Source organism: Mustela erminea, chromosome 5 (genome assembly GCF_009829155.1).
Source record: "Mustela erminea isolate mMusErm1 chromosome 5, mMusErm1.Pri, whole genome shotgun sequence".
Lineage (NCBI taxonomy): Eukaryota > Metazoa > Chordata > Mammalia > Carnivora > Mustelidae > Mustela > Mustela erminea.
Window position 1 is genome coordinate 33,265,569 of NC_045618.1, and position 26,252 is coordinate 33,291,820.

Sequence of the window (26,252 nt, forward strand, 5' to 3'; positions counted from 1 at the left end):
TGCCCCTGGGATCATCACCCAAGCTGGAGGCAGACCCTCAAACATCTGAGACACGCAGGCGCCCCTTTGGTCATATTTCTATTAGATCATTTACTTCCTCTTACTGACTTGGATGAGCTCATTTTATGTTTAAGAATATCAATTCTTTGTTCAAATTTTGATGTAAAAAGTTTTTTTTTTTTTTTTTTTTTAAAGATTTTTTTTTATTTATTTATTTGACAGACAGAAATCACAAGTAGACGGAGAGGCAGGCAGAGAGAGAGGAGGAAGCAGGCTCCCCGCTGAGCAGAGAGCCGGATGTGGGACTCGATCCCAGGACGCTGGGATCATGACCTGAGCCGAAGGCAGCGGCTTAACCCACTGAGCCACCCAGGCGCCCCGATGTACAAAGTTTTTACTTTTTATGCAGTTATGTGTTTTATGTGTTCTGGGTTTTATATCTTGCTTAGAAAAATCTTTATATCTTGCTTAGGAAAATCTTTCCTGGGGTGCCTGTGTGTCTCAGTTGTTAAGTGTCTGCCTTCAGCTCAGATCATGTCCCAAGGGTCCTGGGATCGAGCCCCTTGTCAGGCTCCCTGCTCAGTGGGAAGCCTGCTTCTCCCTCTCCCACTCCCCCTGCTTATGTTCCCTCTCTTGCTACCTCTGTCTATGTCAAATAAATATATGAAATCTTTAAAAAAAACTTTCCTAATATTTTAATACTCTCCTCTACTTTGTTTTAGTTCTTCATTGATTTAGAAAATGTTTAGATGTTTACTCTCTTTGGAATTAATTTTTGTGAATGGTGTGAACTACACAGGTGCCCCAATACCATCTATTGGACAATCCGTTCTTCTCTTTCTTATTTGGACCACCTTCTTTATCATGTACTAAATTCCCAGAGAGCCATAGATCATGTTCTGGACTCCTTGTTAGTATCTGTTCATCTTTTCCTAAGCCAGTAAATACCATAGTATTTTGGTTTTTTAAAATTAAATTTTATTTTATTTAAATTCAGTTAATTAACATGTAGTACATTATTAGTTTCAGAAATAAGAGGTCAGTGATTCACCAGTTACATACAACACCCAGTGCTCATTACATCACGTGCCCTCCTTAATGCCCGTCACCCAGTTACCCCATCCCCCTACCCCCCTCCCCTCCCACAAACCTCAGTTTGTTTCCTATGAATATCATGGTATTTTGATTGCTCTAGCTTTGTAGTTTGTTCTGACATCTGGTAAGGCAAGCCCTTGCATTAAATTTGAGATAAATTCTCTCCTTTAAAACTTTGAATCTTCCCACTCAAGAACATTTATTCAAGTCTTCTTTTATGTCTTTTAAAAAAGGTTTGTGGTTTGTGGTTTTCTTCTCATGGACTTTCAACATTTTAAAAGTTTATTCTTAGGTATTTTATATGTGTTGTTTCCATGTGAATAGAATCATTTTACCAAATATTTCATATATATATATATACATATATATGAAATATATATATGTGTGTGTGTGTATATATATATATATATAAAACTTTTTTTTTTCTACTGTGGGTCTACGGAGAAACTACTTTTATGACTTTTGTGCTGACCTTATAACCCCTAGAATAATAAACTCCATAAGAACTCAGTATGTGTCTACCCCACCAAAGCTCTGCCTAGTCTACTGCCTAAATATAAGAATGTCTGGGCCACTTTCTTTTGTTTTTGTTTTGGGTTTTTTTTTTTTTTTTTAGTTGATTATGTATCCTCTAGATAGTTTATCATCTTTCAAATAAAATTTCTCTCTTCTGGGGGGAGCGCCTGGCTATTGAGTCGGTGGAGCATGCCACTCTTCTTCTCTGGGTCCTGAGTTCAAGCTCCACTTTGGTTGTAGAACGTACTTGAAAAATAAATAAATAAATAAGAAAATTTCTCTCTTTTTAGTGTCTAAACCTTTTCTTTCTTTTTCTTGCTTTTGTGCAATGGCTAGAACGTCCAGAACACTGTTGAATAATGGGGGGGGGGGGGACAGGCATTCCTAGGGGTTTCAGACAATCTGGAGTTCTCCCTGGAGGAAGAGGTCCCAGAACCCAGCCAGCCGCATGAGACTAGGTCATGGCTCAGGAATCTGAACCCTTCACTGCAGCACAGTCTGGGGGAGCCCCCTTGTCCAGAGCCTGCGGCAGGGCACGAGCCAGACCCTGCTTTCAGCGGTCTCAAATATGGGCCAGCTACCAGGTTGGGTGCTGGACACCGATCCCAAATGGGACCTCGGATGAGGGGGCGCTTGGATCCTTTTTTCGGAGAGGCCGGGAGGTGCAACGGGGCTGCTGCGCTCGCGGCAGCATCTCCCGTCCAGTCTGCGTCCCCTCTGTCCAGGCTTCAGGGCCCATCGGCCCACTCGGAGGTTGGGCTGGGCGGGTAGGCGGGATCCCTGGCACCGGGCCGCCGCCTCGGGGAGCTGGCGCTCCTCGTGGGGCTGGAATTCTGGGTGTGGCCGCCCTCTGGCGCCGGGTGACCCCGGGCTTCCCAGCCCCTGCCGAGGCAGGCGCCGAAAATGGACGGTGCCTCTCGGGCTGCAGCTCGCGCGCCAAGGGTGGAGGAGCGGCAGGTGAGGACGCCGTGGGGGTGGGGGTTTGGCCTCCGGCAGTGAGGCTGCCGGCGATGGCAGCGCCCTCCCGGCAAGGAACCTTCTCCCGTCCTCCGGCATCTCGGCATCTCTGCCGACTTTCACTGAGAGGAAGGCAGTAGGATCCTAGGTTGGTGTGAGCCGGCCCATGACTTGCGCTCAACGACATCCCCGCTTGTACTCAGAGACCTGCCCTCACGGCCGTCCCTGGGGTGCGGTCACCGGCCTGGGAGGGAGGAAGCGGGAGCAGGTCTTTAGCACCTGGGTCTGGCCTCATACGCCACCACCCCACCACCCCACTACCCCACTACCCCACTGAAGGGACCTATTATGTCCTTGCTGCTGAAGCGACTGCCTTCAGTCTTCCTCCTACCTGCCTCGCAGCAAACCACTGATTCCCATTCCTCCTTTTGACACGCTCCCTCGGCTTCCATGACAACCCCTACCCCTAGTGTTCTTTCTACCTCTTGGCTCTCTCCCTCCTAGTCTCCTAGGGGGACTCTCTCCCCCACACAGTCTTTCAGTGTTGTGCTTCCTCGGGTCCCAGATTTCTCTCCTCCCTCAACGCCTCCTTGAGATATAATCCACATACCATAAGATTCACCCTTTTACAGTGTACAATTCGGTGGCTTTAATGTATTCACCAAGTTGCACACCAATTCCAGAACAGTTTAATTCCAGAACAGTTTCATCACCCCAAAAAGAAACTCTACCCACATTAGTCATTTCCCATTTCCCCTTCCCCCAGCACCTTGGCAACCACTAATCTGCTTTCTGTCTCAGAGGATTTGCCAGTTCTCGACATTTCCTGTGCAGAGAATCATAGGTTTGTGGTCTTTCGTAACTGGCTTCTTTCACTTAGCACAATGTTCTTTCATATTGTAGCTTGTATGAACGCTTCACTCCTTTTCAGGGCTCAGTAATATTCCATGGTGTGGATGTACCACAGTTTCTCTGTTCATCAGCTGATGGGTATTTTGGGGGCTGTTGATGTTTCCATTTGGGGGGCTCGTTATCATAATGCTGTGAGCATTCTTGAAAAAGACTTTGTGTGGACATGTGTTCCATTCTTTTGGGGTGCATACTGAGGAGGGCAGCTTTTGGGTCCTGAAGGAACTCTGTTTAACCATCTGACGAACCAGCAGACTTTTACAAAGCAGTCGTACCATTTCACATTCCCCAGCAATGTGCAAGCATTCAATTTCTCTGCATCCTCACCAACACCTAATACTGATCATGGTCCCCCAGTGGGTGTGAAAGGATATCTAATTGTGGTTTTGATTTGCATTTCCTCGATGGCTAATGATGTTGAGCATCTTTTCATGTACTAATTGCTCATTTGACATTGCCTTTGGAAGAATGTTTATTCAAACATGTACCCATTTTTAGTAGGATTACTTGTCTTTATCATTCATTTGTAAGATTCATTTCTTTTTATGGGTGCCTGGGTGGACACTCTTGGTTTTGGCTCCAGTGCTGATCTCAGGGTCATGAGATTGAGTTGTGAGTTGGAGCCCTGGGTGGGATTTCACTCTCAGTGGGAAGCCTGCTTGGATTTCTCTCCCCCTCTCCTTATGCCCCTCTCCCCACCTCCTGCAAGTATGCTCTCTTTCTCTCTCTTCAATAAATAAATAAATACATCTTTTTAAAAAATTTTTTGTAAGATTTTATTTATTTATTTGTCAGAGAGAAAGAGAGCACAAGCAGGGGGAGCAGCAGGCAGAAGGAGAAGCAGGCTCCCTCCTGAGTGAGAAGCTCAATGGGGGACTTGATCCAGTACCCAGGGATCATGACCTGAGCCAAAGGCAGATGCTCCACCAATTGTGCCATCCAGGTGCCCCTAAATAAATCTTAAAAAAAAAAAAAAAAAGAGTTCTTTAAAAAAAAGTATTTTAATTGTGGTCAAGAAAAACACATAACATAAAGTTTATCATCTTAACTATTTCTAAGTGCATTTGCATCCTTTGGTAGTGTTAAACATATGCCTGTTGTTGTGCAATCTATCTCCAGAACTTTGTTATCTTGCAAAACTGAAGTACCCATTAAATACCTCTCCATCTCCTCCTCCTTCCAGCCCCTGGCAACCACTTTCTGTTTCTTTGAATTTGATACTCTAGATATTTCGTATAAGTGGAATGATACAGTATTTATCTTTTGGGACTGGCTTATTTCACTTGGTATAATATTTTCAAGGTTGTAGGAGTTCTTTATATATTTTGGATATTAGTCTCATATCAGATATATGATTTGAAAATATTTTCTCCCATTCTGTGGGTTGTCTTCACTTTCTTGGTGAACCTTGGAAAGGTTCACTTTCTTGGAAACCTTATCAATTTTGATAAGGCACGGTTTATCTTTTCTTTTGTTTCCTGTGCTTTCGGTATCATATCTTAAAAGACTGTTGCCTAATCAAAGGGCACAAAGATTTACACCTGTTGTCTTCTTCTTTTTTAAGATTTTATTTATTTATTTGACAGACAGAGATCACAAGTAGGCAGAGAGTCAGGCAAAGAGAGAGAGGGGGAAGCAGGCTCCCTGCTGAGCAGAGAGCCCGATGTGGGGCTCGGTCCCAGGACCCCGAGATCACGATCTGAGCCACCCAGGTGCCCCCCCCCCCCGTTTTCTCCTAAAAGTTTTCTGACATTTTTGTGGTGGGAACATAAGCAGGAGGAGCAGGAGAGGGAGAAGCAGGCTTCCTGCTGATCTGGGAGCCCAATGCGGGGCTCAGTCCCAGGACCCGGGGATCATGACCTGAGCTGAAGACAGATACCCAACTGTCTGAGCCACCCAGACGCCGTGAGCTTATTTTTATATATGGTGTGAGATGGGGCTCCAACTTAAAGCTTTTGCATGTGAATATCTAGTCCTAGCACCATTTATTGAAAAGACTAATCTTTCTCACATTGAATTGGTTTTGGCACCCTTGTTGATAACTTTTCTTCTTTATGTATCCACTTTCCTAGCTCCTGTACTCATTCATGGGCCAGAAACTCAGAAATTTATCCCTTTGGCCTGGACCTTTCTTCTGAGCTCCTTACTCCTATATAGCTTGACATCTCTACTTAATAATTTCCCACACAACTTCAAGACTGAACTCGTGATTGTTTCCTTCAAATATGCTCTTTTTCCAATATATTTTCCCCTGTTTCATCTCAGCGAAACAGAGCAGTATCCTACTTGCTTAAGCCAGAAATCTAGTCATATTTGACATTTTCCCCCGATACTCCACATCCAACGGATCAACAAGTCATGTTGATTTTATTTGGAAATATATATCCTAAACCCATCACTGGCCCTCCATCACTACTGCCACCAAGTGTGAGACATCATCTCTCCATTGGAATATAGTCTCCTAACTGATCTCTCTCCATGGAAAAATTTTAAACATATACAAAAAAGGAGAGAGTTGTAGGGTGGATATCCATGCATCCATCACCCATCTATAATAACCATCAACAGAAGATTGTCCCTATTTCATTGATACTTACTCTGCTCCCCCTTCCCCACTTCCTTTGGATGACTTTCAAGCAAATCAATGTGATCAGAGTTATCTCTTTAAGATACAAATTTAGGGGACGCCTGGGTGGCTCAGTTGGTTGGATGACTGCCTTCGGCTCAGGTCATGATCCCAGAGTTCTGGGATCAAGTCCCACATTGCGCTCCCAGCTCCATAGGGAGTCTGCTTCTCCCTCTGACTTTCTCCTCGCTCATGCTCTCTCTCACTGTCTCTCTCTCAAATAAATAAATAAATCTTAAAAAAAAAAAAGATACAAATTTAGTAGTGGATTTCCCTGTTTAAATCCCTTTATAGATTCCCCATAGCTTCTAAGAAAATGACAGAAACCCTTATCGGAGTGTACAAGGCCCTGCATGATCTAGCAGCCAACCCCTCCAGCCTCATTGCTCCCCACTTCACCACTTCCACCCTCCAGACAAAGGCTCTGTTTATGTTCCTCATACATGCCACACACTCCGGCCTCAGGGCCTTTGCACATCCATCATAAACCCTCTACAAGAACGCCTCTCTAACTCTCTGCAAATACCCTCCCCCATCTAATTAACATCCACAGGCTATCAGCTCAAAATGCCACTGCTTCTTAGGGAAAACCTCCCTGCTTTCCACAGCTGAGTCAGGACTCCCTGACAGAGGTCCAACTAGGACGCTGGGCTCTTCTTTCATAGCATAGCTGACACAGTTATAATTATGTATTGATTTATATAAATATTTGTTTCATGTCTGCCTCTCCTACCAGGCGTTTTGGGGATAGTAGTTTGCCTTGTCCTTCTTAGTATACACAGCACTTACACAGAGCTGAGCAAACAGCAGACATTCAATTGGTGTTTGTAGGAGGGAGGCAGAGAGGCTGGCAGCCCTTTGAGGACTGTGGTCCTGCCAGCCTCTCCTGGGATAGGGGTTCTCCTGACCACAGGAGGGTCAGTGGCCATTTGTAGTTCACCCAGTTCCTAGCTCTGCTTTGTTTTTCCCTCACACAGCCCTTGCTTTCCTTCCTGGGCTGAGGCTTTCTCACCCCTTTGCAGAGAGTAAGTGAGGCCCAGAGAGAAGTGACTTCTCCAAGCCCCTCTGCAGTGAGAGGTACTTCCAGGCCTGCCTCTGTGTCTCCCAGCCACCACATCCAGGCTCTTTCAGGACCCCAAGACACCTTCCAACCTGCCCTGTGCCCTGAGAAGATCCCAGAGGGTCCACAAAGCTGGAGTGATTCTGAGGTGGGTGTCAGGGGCTAGTTGGAATCAGGGTGCATTGGATGGTGTCCACGGATGGACAGAGCAGGCTTGTCCCGAGAGTAGCCACACCTCCTGGCAGCCTTGACTGGGGATGGGGAGGCATCTGAGCACCGGGCTTGGCCTCTGGGCCCTCCCTCAGCAGGCTCAGCAGAGGGCAGCCCCCAGGAGCACAGGAGTGCTCTGTTTTTTAGTGAATGCAAGTCTGTTTTTCGACCTGAATGACCAGCTTCTTGTCTGGAGACAGCCAGGCCTGAAGTGGCTGGCCAAGAAAAAGTGGTCTGTGACCAGGTCCAGGGGTGCTAGCTCAGACAGATGCTGCTACAGCAGGGGGAATGTGGGATGAGGCCGGCGACAGGCAGGTCACTCACTGCAGGACCAACCGCCTGCTCCTCAGGGTGGCCTGGGCTTCATGAGAAATCCTGAACATGCCCAGCAGCAGTTTCCCTGTTTTGGCTATTTGTCCCGTCTGTCTCCCTGGTGACTGTTCTTGCTCCGCAGGCCTTTGAGCTCTGGCCAGCAAGGGGGCAGCCCCTGCTGGCCTCAGACCTCTGGTGGAGGGATGCTGTGGGGCAGCTGGGCCTGAGCTGCGGGAGCCAGGCGCTGGGTGGGGCCCAGGTGCAGAGAGGGCTCTCCCCTCCCCGCAGAGGCTCCGTGGCTGCAGTCCCAGGAGAAAGAGTCAGTCACACAGGACCTGTGTGGAGCTCTGCGGGTGCAGTTTGGGGCCTGGCGGTGCCCCTGTCTCCGCTTCCCATAGGCGGCCGCACTTCTAGGCATCCCTCCAGGGGCATGATGGGATGCGGAGGTCTCAGTGTCAAGGGGAGGGGCGGGAGCAGGGGTGAGGCTCAGTGGGCAAGGCTGTGAGAACCAGCCCCCTCCCTGGGGCTAGTCCATGACCTCTCAGACCCCCACAGCAGCCCTGAAGATCTGCAGATCAGAGAGGGGATTTCCCCCCATTTTACAAGGGAGCAGACCCGGAGGAAGGTGGCTGGGGGCCACCCAGGAGGAGATGAGGGCAGCGAGAAGCAAACCAGAGTGACTGCTCTGCTCCAGGTCTGGTGTTTGTGTCCCGAAGTCCCAGTGCAGCCGAACACACTACACAGAGGAGCTTCTCTGTGGGCAGTGTTTGTTTCTTCAGTACGCAGTTATTGAGCACTTACTGGATGCCTTGAAGCTGAGTGCGGGGGCCGGGGATAAGAGATGAATAAGGAAGCCGGTCTTAGTGGGGGACAGCCACTTAAATGAGAGGTACAGCAATGAAGATATCTGAACAGACCGTGTGTGGAGGCAAGGTGAGAGGGGTCAGTTCTCCCCAGAGCCTTCCAGCTTACCAGGCTTCGGGGAGCGGAGGTGTTGGGGGATCAGAGTGGAAGGGTCTCCATTGTGCGTAGGAGCACAGTAGCTAAGCAGGACCCAGGCAGAGCTGGGAGGGCAGCCCATTAGCAATCCTCCCAAACACCTGAATGCCTGAGAGGAGTCAGCCTGAGCACGTTGATCCTGAATTCCATCCCTGTGAGGATCTGGGCCTTTCTAGTGTGTCCCGAGAGCCCAGATCTGGATGGCAGGGGCAGGGTAGGTGGGTCCAAAAGCAGGGAAGAGGGCAACTGGGGTCCTTTAACCAGAGTGAGGCCATTCAACCAAGCAGCTAAGGGCTTGGCTGACCAGTTCTGAGCTCCACAGAGAGACCTGGGCAGTGGGCAGCCTCTTGGCTGCCAAGAGTGGGAGATGGAGCCAGCCTTGCCCTTGGCCCGCCCACCTCCCACTGGGTGGAAGGCCCTGGAGTCTCTGACATCCCTGTAGGTAGGAGTTCCTGTTGGCAGCAGAGCTCAAAGGGGTCCTTGTTCAGGCTGGATGCAGCCACCCCCAGAGGGCCAAGCCGGCTCACATCTCCTCCCGAACAACTAGCTCTCCCAGTTTGTTTGTGTCTTTGAGCAAAGAAGATAAAGTCTTGCTGAGGGATGAGGGGGTGGGAAGGGGTCTGATCTAGGGAACCCCACATCCCAGACAGGCCCCTGCATAGCCATCTCAGCCCAAGAGACCTCCTTTGGTGTCCCCTAATCCCTGTGTACTAGGAGCGCTACAGGAGAGGGCGGAACACCGGGCCCCAGCCCTCTGGGCAGCATGCTGGAGGAGACAGTGCAGGATTTCGGCCGAACTGGGGTTTGAGTTCAGCTCCTCCCCAGTTGAGCGGTCAGGAGCTCATGCCTTACCTGTCTGGGCTGCCTCCTCATCTGTATAACCGGACAGACAGATGGACGCTGTAGCTGCCCTGCGGGCACACCTGAGCCACACCTGTTCCCCACCCTTCTCCCCAGGGGCCCCCTCCACTCGCAGGGCTTGACTTGGTTTGAACCTTCTGAGTCCTTCCCCCCGCTGACCCTGAAGGCTCACTGGGGGTGTGGTGGAACCCAGGCCTGGGTGTCAGGCCTCCGCAGGTTCCGGCCCTGCCAACAACTGTGTGTGGGGACTTCACTGGAGCCTCTGTTCCCCACCTGTGACATGTCTGCAGAAGCACCTGCCCCACGTGAGTGGCCGCAATGACATCACAGGTGTTCTCTGCTCTGTGGGCTTTGGCCAAAGCTGGTGGGGGATTCTGGTCTGGCTGCGAGTGCTGCGGCTGTGCACTGCCCGTCTTGTAGGCCCCGGTGAGGATTCATTAGAAATGGAGTCGGTTGGGCCAAGGTCATCTCTTCCTCCAAAGAGGCTGCTGGTCAGCTCGCAGATGGCTTTGTGTGAGTCTGGAACACCTGTGCTTCTCCTGGTGGCAGCCACGGTCATTTGGTCCAGACTGTGATGACTTGGGAAGTAGGGCACCTGGCCTGCCACCTTCCCATTCATCTCAAAGCTGCCCCAGGTTCTCAGAGGGAACTAAGCACATCCCTGGCCAAGGTGTTCTCAGACCTGCTCCTGGGAAGTAGGGTTCATACCTGTGCCAAACGCCTGCCCCTCCTGAGTGCTTTGCCAGGGCTGCTGAGCTGGACAGCTGGATGGGGACCCAGCATGTGGCACACCCCCCTCAGTGCCCCAAGCCCCACCCCTTCACACTCAGGCTGGGGTTCAGCCATGTGCTTCTCTCCCCTTTTCTGGTCAGCAGAAACAGCAAAGCAGCTGTCCTAGATAAGGAATATCCGCTTAGAAAATAAAATGAGGTACAGCTTCTGTGTAGGAAATATTAGGATTGTTTTTGCAAAAGAAGATCGCCTTTTCTCTCCGGGTTTTAGAGTACTGTTGATAAGCCCGACTCTACCCACCTTATTCCAGTTTCCCTTTGGCAGAGGTCTTGTCAGCCAGTGTCTGGGCTGTGTGTCAGGCCTATGACCCTGGAAAGACATAGGCAGGCTCTCGGGAAGGACCCAGAGCCAGGCTGTGCCGCACGGAAAAGTGCTCCTGCTTCTTTGGCTTGACCTAGTAAATGTGTTGTGTGACCTTAACGGAGGAAGGAAATCTCTGTGGACATGTGATTCCTGTCTTGCTGAGGGCGTTCCTGGAAGTCCAGAGGGGCAGGGCCCCAGATCCAGAGCCCAGGCAGGGGGTCTCACCCTGGATTCCAGGACGCATCCTTCTCCTTCTGAGCTGCAAAGAAAGGAGAGACATGGGGGCCAAGATTCATCCAGTGGTTTCTATACACTGGTTGCATGTTTCAGATCACCTGAGGGCCTTGAAAAGCCTGGAACTGAACACGGGCCTATCTTATGACCCACCAATTCCAATCCTAAGTGTTTACCCGCAGGAAGGAATACTTGTGTCCACACGACAGGTACTGGAATGTTCTTGGTCACACTTTCGCAACAGACAAAAGCTGGAAAACTGCCCAGATGCCCATCTAGAGTCAAATGAATAAATCAGTTGCAGTAAGTCCGTGTAATGTGATATAAAACACTAGTGAAAAGGCGCAGTTTACAGCTACACAGCCACAGAGAAGATTACGTGTGCGACTATTCCATTCATAGGAAGCCCGCGGAAGCCCGGATGACGGTCATCCTTGTGGGGTCTGGGGGGAGGCCTTGAGACTGGAAGGAGCAGGGGTCCTCTGGGGGTGGTTTCCAAAGTGTGTTCTATTTGTGAGATGCACTGGATCGTATACTTGTTTTTTGTGTTTTTTTTTTTAAGATTTTATTTATCCATTTGACAGACAGAGATCACAAGTAGGCAGAGAAGCAGGCAGAGAGAGAGGAGGAAGCAGGCTCCCTGCTGAGCAGAGAGCCCGATGTGGGGGCTCCATCCGAGGACCCCGGGACCAAGACCCGAGCCAAAGAAGGCAGAGGCCTTAACCCACTGAGCCACCCAGGCGCCCCTGTATATTTGTTTTATGTGTACTCTTCTATGTGAAAATTACTCTTTACTAAGAAGTTGAAAATAGGGACGCCTGGGTGGCTCAGTTGGTTGAGCAGCTGCCTTCGGCTCAGGTCATGATCCCAGCGTCCTGGGATCGAGTCCCACGTCGGGCTCCTTGCTCGGCGGGGAGCCTGCTTCTCCCTCTGCCTCTGCCTGCCATTCTGTCTGCCTGTGCTTGCTCTCTCCCCACCCCCCTCTCTGATAAATAAATAAAATCTTTAAAAAAAAAAAAAAGTTGAAAATATTTCATTACCTAGCTGAAGGTGAGAAAGTGTCACTGGGCCCGGCCTTGACTCTAGTATCTTGAATGTCCAGGAGAACTGAACTTGGGAGATGAGTCCAAGTTGCCCCAGGGGACCCTAAAGGCACGGCTGGTTCAGGCTGCTGCTAGGCCTGGCTTTCTGCTTCAGTGTGGCCAGGGTACGGCTCTGGCCAGAGGCTTATGGGAACCTGGAGTTGGGTGAGGGGGAGGTTTGCCTCAGGGCTATGGAGGTTTGAGTGTGGGCAAGCGGGGTGGGTAAGCTGGACTGTGCCTGGGCACAGGATGGCCCAGGGGCATGCCATTGAGTGGACAGTGCAATGGAGGCGGGAGGGTCCGGCCTGTGTTTTCCCCAAATACTGCATCCCATCCTGTCTGAGCCACATTCTCCTTTTCCTTATGGCTTCTGTCTCCCCCCGAGCTCCCCTTCTGATCAGTCAGCCAGCATGGACTGGGTGCCTGGTGGTGCTGGGCCCGTCCTGATGTCTGCACCATGGCGAGGTTCCATCCGTCTGCAGGGGACCCCCGTGGGCTCTATCTCTGTGCTTTTCCCTCCCCTCCTCCCTCTGGGAGTATCACCGTCTCTCTTTCTCTGTCTCCTTCCCTCTCAGTAGCAAACACCGAGTGCCCATTGTATGTATGTATTTATGTATGTATGTATGTATGTATGAAGCACACACCTGGGGGAGCTCAGAGTGGACTGGGGGCAGACAGATGTGTAAACAGAGTGTGCTTACAGTCTGGTGTGGTGGGTGCTGGAAGGACAGCAGGATGGAGGTCACAAGGGACCGCAGAGGAGGGACTGACCAGCTCTGCCCTGGGGGAAACCAGGGAAGGCTTCACAGAAGAGGTGCCATTTGAACTGGGGCTCGAAAGATGAGCGGAATTCCCCAGGCAGACGAGCGTGGAGAGGAATTCTGGGTTTGGGGTATGCACTGCTGGGGAGGGCGACGACGGCAAGGAAGCTGGGGCACAGGGGGGCCTTGTGGGGGAGCCTGGCAAGGGAAGCAGAAAGCTCAGGAAGGCCTGCTGAGGAGGCGAGGGGAAACTCAAGAAGGAATGTCAGCAGCAGAGGGGCGGGTCAGATCTGGGCCCCAGGTGACTCTGCTGGCCAGCACGGGACAGGGCCAGGCAGGAGAGCAAGCTTGTCACCAGCGTTGGGGGAAGGGATGGTGGTGATGCGGCTGGCTGGCGCAGTTGGAGCGGAGAAAGTGGATGGTGTCCACTGAGGATCCATTGGTGGTGGGGGTGGGGAGAAGACAGCTTCCGATTCTGGCCTGGGCCTCAGTGGCAGGAGGAGCCTCTCAGGGATGTCAGGTGCTCAGAAGGAAGCAGATCTGGGGGGATGACAACAAGCGTGTCTTGGTGGCCGCATCCCGATGGCAGGCTGAAGCTCAGGAGGAGAGAGGGCGTCGAGGTTAGATTTCGGTTTGGGAGTACCCACGTGGTGGGAGTAGCTTGAGCCTGGGGAAGCTTCGAGACCGGAGTGCTCGTGGCAGGTGTCCCGTGAAGCCTGGTCCACGAGTTCTGCAGGACGCAGCTCGATTCTGGCTCCTCTGGAATCCCTCTTCGTTGTCTCTCCCTCTCCTGCTCTCTCTGTGCCCCCCCGCCCCCCGGCTTTCTTGACTGGCCTGGCTCCTCTTCTGACATCTCCCCGGATCTGCTAGCTGCGCATCCCTACCCTTCCAGCAGCCCCATGGCAGGACCCACGCTGGGACTCCTGGTGGGATAAGGTCAGTGAGTATTTGTGGAGGGAACAAAGGAAGGCTTGCGGGCGGGCCAAGTACCTGTTCTGTCCTCAGGAGAGGCACCCTGCCCTGGGACCCGGCTCAGCAGGGTGGAAGGACTCCACTGGGGCCTCCCCCATCTTTGTCTACCCCCCTAATGTCCCAAGTGTTGGACATTACTTAATTACTTAATTACTTTTATTTTTTTTAAGATTATTTATTTATTTATTTATTTGACAGAGAGAGAGATCACAAGTAGACGGAGAGGCAGGCAGAGAGAGAGAGAGAGAGAGGGAAGCAGGCTGCCCGCTGAGCAGAGAGCCTGATGCGGGACTCGATCCCAGGACCCTGAGATTATGACCTGACCGAAGGCAGCGGCTTAACCCACTGAGCCACCCAGGCGCCCCGATTACTTAATTACTTAATGTACATAATGATATTGGGGGGGTGGCTTTGATTAAAAAAAACAGACATGGATTTGAAGAATTCTGATCTTACCCCACAGAGCACGTGTGGAGGTGGGTGGGACTGGATGGCCCAGGGGTGTCGTTCACAACACACAGAGTAACCGGCTTGACGAGGCCTGCGTGGGAATGTCAAGGTGGCTGCCAGCTTGGTGGGGGAACCCAGGCTGGCCCCCTCATTCTCCAACTTCCTGCTCTTGAAGTCTCTTCAGCGGCAGGGCCCAGTGGATCCTTGGGGGTTCCTCACCTGACTGGTTCTGTGGTGACCCCTCTCGCCCAGACCTACCTGGGCATCTGACTTCGCTCTCATGCCTTTATTTTTTACTCATCTAAACACTGTAGGGGACTAATTATGGAAAGTCTGGCTCGATCATTTTGAAAGCGGTACATTTGGGCCCCAGGCAGGCTGTGTCAGGAGCATTACGAGGCCGTGCAGGAGGGACTGGCTTTCACAGATGGACAGGTCGGAATGGCTCGTAACCGTCCTGTTCGTCACGCGTAAAGGAGTTGCTTTTAAGTTTAAAGGTATTTGAAAGTCATTTGCTCCCTGTGACTGCATTTTACCCCATTCTTCTCTTCCTGGAGATGCTGTGGGGAATGTACACAGCCTTTTGTTTTTCTCATGGTCTGTCCCTCCTCCAGCCTTGCTTCCTGTCCCCACACAGTCATTCCTCAAATGTGTCCTGTGTGCCTGGCCCTCCAGGTCAGGGTGTGTTCCTTCGAGCAGGCCCCACCTCCTTCTCCTTCCTGGTGGCCCAGGAAAGCTCACAGGCTGCAGGGTCTGAACTCTCCAAGGGCTCGGTGGTTTGACTTGTACATGCTCTGCCTCAGGGCACCCCAAGGTGCTTCTCCCACCAAGGCAAGGGAGCCAAGTGAGGAACTGAGAGATGGAAGACATGGAGGGAATCTACCACACAAAAAAGGAACAAAACCTCAGACAAAACTTAAAAGGCAAATGACCCACTGCGGGGATGTTTGCAAACATGATCGACTAAGGACTAATGTTCTCGAAAAAACATTTAATACAAATCAGTAAGACAAACATGGAGATGCTCATAAACAATTCACAGGTGGGATTCCAGGAGTTCATATGTCTACGTGGGAAACTCACTTAGCCCCTCTGTAAGCAGAAATGGAAATGAAAATAGTATGTTTCCACGTACCAAATTTGCGAAAGTGAGAAAAACAGAATAGCCAGGGTTGGGCCTGGGTGTGTCGGGAACAGGCCCTCACGTAGTGCTGATGGCCGTGGTCACAAGTAGAGCATCTGGAAGCACTTTGGGCGAGGGTCTAAAGGGCCCGAGAAGTATGCATTCTCCACCCACGAATCACACTTCTGAGAATCTGTCTCAGCCATGGACAGGGACACGGGAATTCCTCATGAGATCATGTTAAGCAACCAAAGTAAGACCTATGAATTATAATCCATGATTCCATTCATGTAAATTCTATATTTATGCCTAAACCTTTTCTTTGGATGAGTTTTTGTTTTTGTTTTTTAAGATTTTATTTATTTATTTGTCAGAGAGAGAGAGAGCGCACGCGAGCACAGGCAGACAGAGTGGCAGGCAGAGAGAGAGAGAGAGAAAAGCAGGCTCCCTATCGAGCAAGGAGCCCAATGCGGGACTTGATCCCAGGACACTGGGATCATGACCTGAGCCTAAGGCAGACACTTAACCAACTGAGCCACCCACGCGTCCCTCTGGATGAGTTTTGAAGAATTTTTTTCCTTCTGGGGGATTTTGATCATCATATTTATAGGTTTTATCTTTTTCATATTTTCTATTATGAGCATAGTAAAAATCAAGAGGAGAAGGGAAAATCCACTTGAAATGCGAATGATGGAACTAAACAAATCTAGAAATTACCTTTGGGGGTCAAAATCACTAGCAAAACTTGTCACTTTGCAAGATTCAGGAAACCTATGTTGATGGGTGCACTGAAATTCTCCATAAAGGCCAGGGCAGAGGTCACCGGGCCACAGGGCTGCGGATGGGCTAATTTTGAGGCATGGGGTCACCTGGCTCTTCACCGTGTGATACTGGGTCCAGCTGCTCCCTCGGTGGGACTCAGTTTCCTACTGCATAGCAGCGTGGTAGGGGTCCGACTAAATAATCTCTGAAGATCTTGGCAGATCTTGGCTGAGCAGGCCACTCTGTTCTCAAAGAAGACATCTTTGACTTGCCCCGGGGACAGAGCTGGGAGGGATTGCGGGCAGGTGTTTGCAGGCCTCTGTTTCCAGCTCCTTATGGGCCCAGGACCTTGTAGACTGTTTATGACCCCCGTGGTGCCCCGCCCTGGCCCTGCTTCTTGGCCAGCCTCTCTTCCTATCAGCTTCTGGGCCCACACTTTTGGGGGTTGGTTGGACTCCTCAGGCTTTATCGATTCTGAGCCTGTGTCTTCCCTGACAGGGGCAGGAAGGGGGTTCCCTATGCTTTGGAGCTGTTTAGGGGAGGCATGAACTCAAATGCCACTGGGGAGCCCCATTTGCCCAGGGGGATGGCGTCTCCTCTCTCCAGGGCCCTCTCCCTGGGACATTTTTGAGATGGTTTGGCTGTGAGGCCAAGGTACCCTGACCGAAGGCCCCCAGGCCATCTCCTGGTGCAGCGCCGCTCCTCCCCTCCGAGCCCATAGTTACCTATGGGATGACTGGAGCCTCCCCCCGCCCCCCCCATCCGCGCCATCTGTGCCCCAGCTCCTCAGCTCTGCTTCGGCCTCCTGTGCTCAGCATCCTTTCCCAGATCCCGATGGCTTATGGGAATGCTGCCCAGGCACCTCAGAATCTTACACTGTCAGCCGGGAGCAAGTCTTCAAGTCCTCCTTCCCACTGTGCTTTCTCAAGTGTGGGGCAGGCCTACCTGCTTGGTGCCACACTAAGGTAGGCTGATTTCCCTTCCGGTCTGGGCATAGACTGACCTGCAGGCTTCCAGAAAAGACAGCATGAGATTGCCCCTTCTGTCTGGAACCAGAGAATTCCTGCCTGACTTGCAGCCTCTGGGTGGTGACATCTTCAGCCTCAGCCTGAATAGCAGAGCCGGTCTGGGGTGCGGGGAGAGGAGCTGGCCTGGGCCTGGGGAAGCTGGTGGGGAAAGGTGTTCCCCCAGAGCCGCTCTTCCTGATGTGGGCCTGTTTCTGCTCAGCGACCAACAGATGCGCGGAAAGACGGCTTCTCTGAAGAGCTCTGTGTCCTGCTCAGAGAAACTAGCCAGGGTTCAGGCACCCTTGGACTCCAGGTGAGGCCCCTCCCAGTCAGGTAGACCTATGGATTGGGGGTGGGAAGCCCTCAGGAGGACCTTAAAGAAAGGGGCAAATAAAAAAGAGCGACATCTTGCCATTTGCAATGACCTGGTGGGAGCTAGTGAGTACTAAGCTAAGTGAAATTAAGTCCCAGAAAGACAGATACCGTATGACTTCACTCATAGGTGAAATTTAAGAAACAAGTCCAACAAGCAAACGGGAGAAAAGGAGAGAGGGATGAACCAAGAAACAGACTCTGAACTCCAGAGAACACGCGGATGGTCACCAGCGGGGAGGTGGGTGGGGCGCTGGGTGACGCAGGGGGTGGGGATGAAGGCGGGCCCTGGTGATGAGGGGGACTATGGAAGTGTTGAATCACTATCTTGTACGCCTGAAACGATATTGCACTGTATGTTAACTAGCTGGCATTTAAATAACAACTTAAATAAAAGAAGGGGGCAAAGGGTTAAAGAAGGGGCAGAAAGGGGACCTTACATCAGGTGTAAGGCTGGGCGTAGTCTGCCCCTTGCCTCTTCCTCCGGGCTGGGGCCTGTCCCAGCACTCGGGGACCCAGCAGAGTCTAGGCTTCTCAGGTTACCAGCCTCCTCCCTGCCCACCTGTCCTCAGGCCAACCTGGCCGTTCCAGCACCACCCCCTCTCCCTCAGCCTTGGTAGGGTCAGGTGAGTCTGCTGAGCTCCAGGCTGCTGGGAGGAGGCTGCAAGGAGGGCAGTCCTGCTGGGATCATGGCCCACGGCCAGGCCCCGGAGCTGTGAGTCTGACATCTCCACCTCACCCGCTCCCCAGACTGGTCCCCATCCCTGGTCTCCCGCTCACCTAGCCTCGGGTCTACTCCTCTGCCTATCCTTTGGCCAGAGAAGAGGGAGAGGGTTTTTGATACCCAGGGGTGGGCAGCCGCTAAGCATCTCTGGGAGCTGGAGGCAGGAGTGCCCTTCCCCAGGGCTGCGCTCCGCACTCCCTGTCACCTATCACCTTGCTGTGGCTCCCAGAGAAAGGCCTCAGTCTTCAGCCTCTCGCCCAAGCTTCTGGCCTGAAGCCAGGGCAGACCTGGCACCGCGGATGTATGGGCAGGACTCGAGGGTTCCCTGTCCCTGGAATGGAATGTCTCCTTTGCAGTCTGCACTGGCCAGAGGGCTTGAAGGGTGAAGAGATAAAGAAGTGTGGCCGAGAAGGGGTAAGTGTGTGCAGGCCGCCTCTTTACTGCCCACCGAGGGAGGGGTTCTGGGCTGCTGGAATCGGGGTTGTTGGCTCCTTGGCCGCCAAGGCCTGTCACCAAGGGAAACCTGAGTGAGCGTCCCCTACCGGGTTGGGGTGGTGCGTCACCCTCAGGTCATAGGCTGCCCATCAGGACCTTCTGTTGCCATGTCACTGAGAGACAAGCTGTGCTTGGAACTCAGCCTTTCAGCCCTGCTGGCTCTTTACCGACTGCTTTGTGCTAATTCCCCGGGGCCCCTGCCCAACACCCCCCCCCATGGCATTATTTCCTGGTAGCTGGTGCAGGGCCCCCTTGGTGGCTGATCTCCCCAGGACTTCTCAGCCCCAGCTTGTATGTTTGCAGACACTACTGAGTAAATACAACCAACAATACCACAAGCTGTTTAAGGACATCCCCTTGGAGGAGGTGGTTCTCAAAGGTGAGCTATCTCCTAGGTGTGGCTGGACAGGTGCCTAGAGGGCCTGAGGCCCAGATCTTCTCCTCCAGAGCCTCCAAGGCACAGTTTTGATATGGGAACTGGCTGCCTTTTGGATGTGGTTGGGCCCGCTTTCTTCAAAAGTCTGAGAAGAGTGGGCAGATCGAGGATATGAAATGGAATTTATGAAAGTTTTCTTGAGGCCATGTTCTGCTCTTAGCAATGGCTGTTCTTTCCTCCTCAGACCTCTCAGTGAGCATGGGGGAGCATTTGCACAACGAGGCCCTCTCTCCAGGGCGGGGCAAGGAGTTCTGCCCGAGGGAGTGAGAATCCATGCTTAGGGAACCCTTTGAAGCATGAGTGGAGGAGGAAGAAAGCTCTAGTAGTTTGATGGGCTTGGGTGGGGCAGTCAGGACTCTGGAGAAGGACTCAGGGTGCTGGTGGAATGGGTGGTTTGGGGCCTGGGGTTGTGAAGGGGGATTCTGAGGCAGGCGGTCCCTGACGCTGGGCTCTGGACTCCCGAGTGTGAGGACGCAGGCCCTGGGCCTTCGGGGTTGGTTTGCTCATGGCAATCTTCTTTCCTGCGACTTTGCAGTGTGTTCCTGCGCCCTCCAGCGAGACCTCCTTCTCCAGGGCCGGCTCTACATCTCCCCCAACTGGCTCTGCTTCCATGCCAGTCTCTTTGGCAAGGATATAAAGGTAGTAATAATGTGCCTGTGAGACCCCAGCCAGGAAGACACAGGTCCCCTACCCTGTGGGCACCTGCTGAAGCCCCTTACTGTGAGGCCCCCCACCTGGTCTCCTTCCAATGCAGGGCCCTGTCTAGACTCCACAGAGCCTAGAACAATTCACAGCCAATTCATTTGGTCTATGGGTGCCCCTGCAATGCCTTCAGGATCAGAGTGGGATGTCACACTTTGGGGAGCCATAATTGTGGCCAGGTGGTAGGTCAGGGAACTCCATTATGGAGTATGTCTCCATATGGTTCACCAGCACCACCATCCTCGGATTATCCATCCTGGATAATAGGGGGAGAGCCCTGAGCAGTGTGTGCTGCCAAGGCTGGCGCAGGGTGGTGGGACCCCTGGAAGGGGAGCCTGCGTCAGAGAGTGGAAGGCTCACATATTCTCCCACATAAGGCAAGGCTTCTCCATGGTGTCCATGCTTGGCTGGGGCTCTGTGCAGGAAGTAAAGGGACCGTGTCCTTGGGGGTGAGTCCTGAGAGAAGCACGCCTCTCCTCACTCAGGTGGTCATTCCCGTGGTGTCTGTCCAAATGATCAAAAAACACAAGATGGCGCGGCTTCTTCCCAATGGCCTGGCCATCACCACCAACACCAGCCAGAAGGTCAGTGAATCCCTGGGCCAGCCATCCCTGGTTAGTCTCCTGTCCTATCCCCAGGATCCTGACTCTGGCACTTTCTCTAGTCTGTTCTTACCGCACCCTTTTCTGTTTTCTTTCTCTGTCCCAGTACGTCTTTGTGTCACTGCTTTCCCGGGACAGTGTATATGATATGCTGAGAAGGGTCTGCACACACCTCCAGGTATGGAGTTCTGGGGCAGGAGTTGGGCCAGGGAGGCTGCTCAGGTCAGGCTGTTGGGGGTGGTTGGCCCGTCTCTCCAGCACAGGCACCAAGGACAGGGAGAGGGGAGTAATGGGTTCAGGCTTTTGAGCTTGTTGTTGGATTATGAGCATGTCTCTTGGAGGCCAGTGGCCGCTGTTGTCCCCATGTGTACTCATTGTGCTCCTTCAGTGTGCAAACAGAAGCATGTGGCTGCTTCCTAGTAGGCCTGCAGCTCTCTTTGGCCCATGGTGAGGAAGTAGGGAGGGGCAGCAGCATGGGGAAGTATGTTTCCTTGGTTTTGCCCTCTGCTCCAGCATTAACTCGGGGACTTCTGCAAGCTCTGGGAGCTAGGCTTCATCCAACACAAGGGGGCTTATTTGGAGGTAAAGCTCTCTTGGAGAGTGCTAACACCTCCTCATTCCTGACTGTGGCTGTTCCTCATGGACAAGTGACCCCAGCTCCCTTTCTTCCTTAGCCTTCCAGCAAGAAGAGCCTGAGTGTAAGAGAATTTCCAGAGGAACCTGAGTGCGAGTCCCTGGTGAGAGCTGAGGTTGGAAGCAAAAGCTGCTGGCATGAGGGGGTCTATGGCTCTGAGGCTTCAGGGCCTCCTGAGAAGCGGCCTACAATTCAGAACTGGGGCTACAGGCTCAAGAGCCAGTGGCCGTGCTATGGGGTCCCCTAGACCTGACACACTCCACGCCATGAGCAGCCACTAGGTCCTGGGCAGATCTGCTGACTACCTGAGCGGAAGAGATGCCCAGCCCCCAGAACACAGCGCAGGGCAGAGCCCACAGCCAGGCAGCGCAGAGCCGGTGACCTATCCTCTTTTGTTTAGCAGGGACAGTAGTGCCTTCCAGGCGATAGAGAGGTCCTCAGGGAAGAATTCCAAAGGCTATCACTGGAGAACTCAGACTCATTTGAGATTTGCCAAGGTCCCAGCAGTCCCAACAGAGGTCCCAGTTCTGGGTAGGCAGAGCTGAGTTTCTACAACAGTGATGGAGATGGAAATGACCCCAGGGTGTTTGAAGTCTTCTTCACTAACCATTAAGCATTTAGCCAAGCATACAGTATGCACAATACTATGCAGGCGATAGAAGGTGCTGTTCCCATATTTGTTGATGGGGACCCTAGGTACTCCTGCTAAGGTCAGTGATGTACTTAGGGTCTGAGTCCAGATTAGGAGGACTTATCCCATTTAAGATACATTGTGCCAAGCTTTCTTGGGCTCCACGGATCTGAGCACGTACCTGGGTTAGCTCACGTCTTAGATCCCACTGTGGTTCTATACCAGCAGTCTTCAAAGACATTGTTCCCTGGAAGAATGGCTGGTCCCAGCAAGGGACCTGATAAGAGAGACACGTGGTTGCTATGGCAATGGTTTCCCTCCTTCTGGGTACCTGCCTTCATGCTCACTAGATATCCAAATTGGTAATATCTGGGGAAAAAAACTTTTTTAAGATTATTTTTATTTATTTGACAGACAGAGATCACAAGTAGGCAGAGAGGCAGGCAGAGGCGGGGTGGGAAAGCAGGCTCCCCGCTGAGCAGAGACCCCAATGTGGGGCTCCATCCCAGGACCCTGGGATCATGACCTGAGCTGAAGGCAGAGGCTTCAACCCACTGAGCCACCCAGGTGCCCCAATATCTGGAAAATTTTTGATAAACCTAGTGTGGGCCGCTTAGAACACGTGACATCCCAAGGGTCATAGAGAGTTTCATCTGCCTTCTCTGCAGGAAGTCCTCATCCCTGAGATGAAGTGGAGAAAAGTGTGCCCTGCCTCCAGGTCCCTGTCCCTTCCAGACAACATCCCTTGTATCCCTCGGGCATCCATGGACTCCACGGACAGCTTCTTTCCCAGGAAGCCTCCTGGGTCTGGTGAGCTCAGCGTGCTTTTCTATGACAACTGCTTACACAGACCAGGCTTTCCCTGCCCCTACTACTGCAAAGAGGAAAAATCACAGCCAGCAAGGCTGCTGAGAGCTGTTTCTTACTTAATCCAAATCCATAAGGGAAAGCCAAGCCACAAGCCTAAGCAGCTTCGGAGAGTCGGGGAGGTGGGCTTGCTGGGCTGGGCTCCTGCCTCCTGCCCCATGAAGATGCCTAATTTCTCTCCCATCACAGAGAATGACGTCTGTGAGGATGAGAAGCTGGAGGAGGAGCCCAGGAGTGACGGGAAGCTGAGGCTCTGGGATTACCAGCTCCTCAAGGTCATCTTTGTGCTGTAGGTGACTACATTGGGGATGGGGTGGTTAAACTTACCTGGGTGGCTGGCTGTTTGGAGCAGGGGCCTCTGTGTGTGGGGAGGTCACTGTCCAGAGCGAGGGGAAGGTCCTAAGTCAACTGAAAGCTCCTGGGTGGTGTCTGGAGGTTACCTGGCAGGCCCTTCTGCAGCAAGACTAAGTGTCTCCCGTCTTTATTCATGCACCCCTGTAATTTAGGGGTAAGGCTGTGCAGTAGGGAGGGGCAGGGTAAGAAGCTGTTGAAAAAAGGAAAACGTGCACAGGACTGGGGAGGGGGACAACTAACCAAATTGGAGAGGGCCATCGGATAGACTAGGGGAGAGCCATAGCCTTCCTGCCACCCACCTTTAGAGCAGTTTCTGGAACCCCAGACTTGTCTGTAATTCTGCCTAAGGACCAGCAGAGGGGTGAGCACAGTGGGGCGTTCAGTGAACAGCCAGCTCCTGGTGTCCCCTCATCTTACCTCATGACCTTCCCCTGCTTCTGCTGGATGAGTTCCAATGGTCAGCCTCAGCATTTTCTGGAGAGTGGGCCTACCACCTTAGGGGATAATCTTGGTGGCCTTGAAGAGGAGGCACAGGACCAAGGTGGCTGGTCAGAGGGAAGGTGGGCTCAGTTTAAGGACCCAGAAATCCTGCTGGGCTTTGAGGACACCTCCATGGGGATGAGTCTCAGGACCCCCACGTGGCCCCTGGACAGAAATCTGTCCAGGCCTGAACGTAGCTGAGAGGCAAAGAGCTCTTTAATTCTTCCAGTTGCGGGAAGTAGCTTCGTTCCCATTCCTGGTTTTGGTGAGTTTCTAAAAATGTCCTTTTTCCAGGTAAGATATCCTTCTCTCTCTTTCTCCAGGATCTGCTTCTTGGTCATGTCCTCGTCCTATCTGGCATTCCGCATCTCCCGGCTGGAACAGCAGTTATGCTCCCTGAATTGGGATGGCCCGGTCCCTGGGCACAGGTGACGTCCTCTCTCTTCCCAATGCCTCGGGAACTGAAGGTAAAGGACAGGAGCCAATACCTACGGCCAGGCTGCGTGTCGTCCTGCCTGGAGTTGGCCTTGCCCTTGAGCTGGCTTGACAGCCCAATCTGCCAAGCAAGGTTGGACAGATCGTGCAGGGTACACAGATCGCACCCTGACCAGCTTGACCAGCTCTTGATGGCAGGGTGGGGTGGTGGTGAGGGGAGGCAGAGAAAGGTTCTACTGACCCGTCTGTCTGCCTTGTAAGCCCCTTCTCTGATCTGGGAATCTCTCGTGTGTAGGTAACAGCCACCCCGGCTTCTCCAAGAAGAATGCTCTGGGTGCTAAGCTTCTACCAGCGACTCCTGTGGTTTATGCTGCTGTGCTGAGACTGAGTAGGAAGGAGAATACTCCAGATCCTTCCTCCTCCCCCAGCTCTTAGCCCTCCTGCTGACCAAGCTCCTACAATTTGGGGACTCAAACACAAAGCCAGATTCTTGGAACCAGCCGAGAAATTCTGTATACTAAGCTTCAGCAAGCACTTGGAAAAAGAAAATTAACTTGTTCCTCGGAAACAGTCTGGCACAGAGACAAGAGCACTAGGAGACACCCAAGGGACAAAAGGCCAAGTTTTGGTACCTGGAGTGCAGCTGTGCACGGTCACGCGGCTCACTGCAGGAGTGGGACAGAGGCCCGAACCCAAACCACCAGTGGGGCTCTGCTCTCTCCCAACATACCATGCTCTCGCTTCGGCCCCTGAGGCCAAGGGCAGCCTGGGAAAGTGAGGGGGAAGCTATGAAGGAGAAGAGGAGGGTGTGAGGGGGAAGCTAGGATTCCAGCCAGAGGGGAAGAGTCACGCCCTGTGCTGAGGCTCTGTTCTGGGCCCTCACGAGGAGGACTGGCTGAATCCGGAGGGCAGTATTTGCAGCAGAGGATGGTGGCAGGGGCTGTGAAGGAGGGCAGAGGTCCAGCATTCTGGGTCCTTCGCTGCCACTTCCTAGTGAGACAGGTGGAACAGGCCTTGGTCACTGTGGTCACAGACCTGGTACTTCATCTTCCCCTCTGTGTTCCAACAGTCTGAGGGGTCCCAGGCAGGAAGTGGACGATGGCGAGTGACCCCCACTGGGTATGGGGGGAGGGGAAGGTCAGGGACTTTGATATGAGCTTTGTACTCCCTGCCTGACTGCCTGAGGGGCCATGACCAACAGCAGCCTGTCAGGGAAGCGTGGCTGGGCACCTGGGCACGATGGTGTCGGGCCGTCACAGAGCTCCCTCATGTCACCTGAGTTGCAGGCTATGGGGGAAGGTCCTGCCCTCCATGAATAAGGTGGGGGTGTCCAAGGTGGGTCTGGAACATTGCAGGGACCAGGTCAAGGGGTTCTCTCTGATACCTCTGGGGACAAGAGAGGTAGGGGATGCGAGGAGTGGACACAGTGGTAGCTTTGCCTTAGAGATTCCTCCATCTCTGCCAAGGCCTCCTGTGTTCTAAACAGCTCTGCTGTGCCTCAGAACTCTGCCTGCTCTCCCTGGGACTCCAACATGCTAAGACAGTGCCTTTAGGGGTTCCAGAAGGGCCTTAGTGAGGAGGTCAGAAGTATCAGGCAAAGTCACTGGTGATGGGGTGAGTGTGTCAGAAACAGTCACTACTTTTCCTTCTTCATGCACCTGAGAGGTTAATCAGGGAGAAATCCAAGGGGGATTTAGTTATCGTGGAACTGTGACTATCTTGCTTGCTGCAAACCCAAATGAGGATGTGAGGGATGGTGTCTGTAGGGGACAGGTCCCTAAGTGTAGACTAGTGGTCTCTCTATCCTCCCACCGCTGCGGGTTCCAGGATTAAGCTTAGAGCCTGCCTGGAGGGGTGGTTGGTACCACAGCTGGAGGTGGCAGGTAAACTCATATTCCTTTCTCCCCACAGCACCACAGTGGAGAAAACCCCACCCTTTTATTGGAACGAGCCTCGTTTATCACCTTTGTATCATGTTTTCAGGGAAATAACTCCACTTGCCCCAGTGTCTCCCCGCCTTGGTCCTTGTTGGAGGGCAGGGAGAATTGGTCCATTCTCTGAGCCCTGCTAGGTTGAGCCCCAGGCTCATGAGAGGCCACCAGAGGTGCCACGTCATGGACAGCCGTGCGCACATGCTGGTGAGTCTGGTCTCCGGCCACGCCCCAGGCTCAGAAAGGGCAAGAGCCGTGCTGCAGGGTAGGCGGCTCTGGAGGTCCTCTTGGGTCCAGGGGTTTGAGTGGTAGGAGTGTGCCTGTCACTCTGGAGGGCGCTCTGTCCGTTTCTCCCTTTTCTTCCTCAGCCTGGTCCTCTGGGGCCAGTGTCCTTTCTCCCGTGCACGTTTGTAGACTACGTGGACTTCTACAGACCTGCTTGTGGAGGCTGACATTCCTCTGATTCCCCGAGAGATTGGTTCAACTATCCTTGGGTTATTCCAGCATGGCATTAGCCGTTGAAAATATTTTCAAATACAAACATTTGATTTTTCTAGT

The 26,252-nt window shown here is 52.4% G+C and overlaps 1 protein-coding gene across 9 annotated transcripts; it reads left to right on the forward strand.

Annotated features, from left to right (window-relative positions):
• The first annotated feature begins 1,891 nt into the window (after positions 1-1,891).
• GRAMD2A (GRAM domain containing 2A) lies at positions 1,892-26,252 on the forward strand. Of its 9 annotated transcripts, none has more exons than XM_032342559.1 (15): positions 1,894-2,568; positions 7,212-7,311; positions 16,807-16,989; positions 17,252-17,344; positions 18,015-18,029; positions 18,484-18,541; positions 18,926-19,001; positions 19,594-19,697; positions 20,246-20,344; positions 20,469-20,540; positions 21,037-21,111; positions 22,296-22,437; positions 22,684-22,783; positions 23,652-23,756; positions 24,059-26,252. In XM_032342559.1, exons 1-15 carry the CDS (start codon positions 2,073-2,075, stop codon positions 24,060-24,062), a joined length of 1,722 nt encoding a protein of 573 aa, XP_032198450.1. In that variant the 5' UTR covers positions 1,894-2,072; the 3' UTR covers positions 24,063-26,252. The 9 variants fall into 9 exon arrangements, with proteins under 9 accessions (XP_032198451.1, XP_032198457.1, XP_032198450.1 ...); XM_032342565.1 differs by having other exon boundaries at positions 1,895-2,568; positions 16,840-16,989; XM_032342562.1 differs by having other exon boundaries at positions 1,897-2,568; positions 21,037-21,099.

Excerpts from the sequence above, each read along its gene's own strand:
- GRAMD2A (XM_032342560.1), top strand. The coding sequence starts at position 2,073 with ATGGCTCAGGAATCTGAACCCTTCACTGCAGCACAGTCTGGGGGAGCC. Across the intron at positions 7,312-16,806 it reads AAAGCTGGAGTGATTCTGAG|CTCCTCAGCTCTGCTTCGGC; the intron begins GTGGGTGTCAGG and ends TCTGTGCCCCAG. Across the intron at positions 22,784-23,651 it reads CTCAAGGTCATCTTTGTGCT|GATCTGCTTCTTGGTCATGT; the intron begins GTAGGTGACTAC and ends CTCTTTCTCCAG.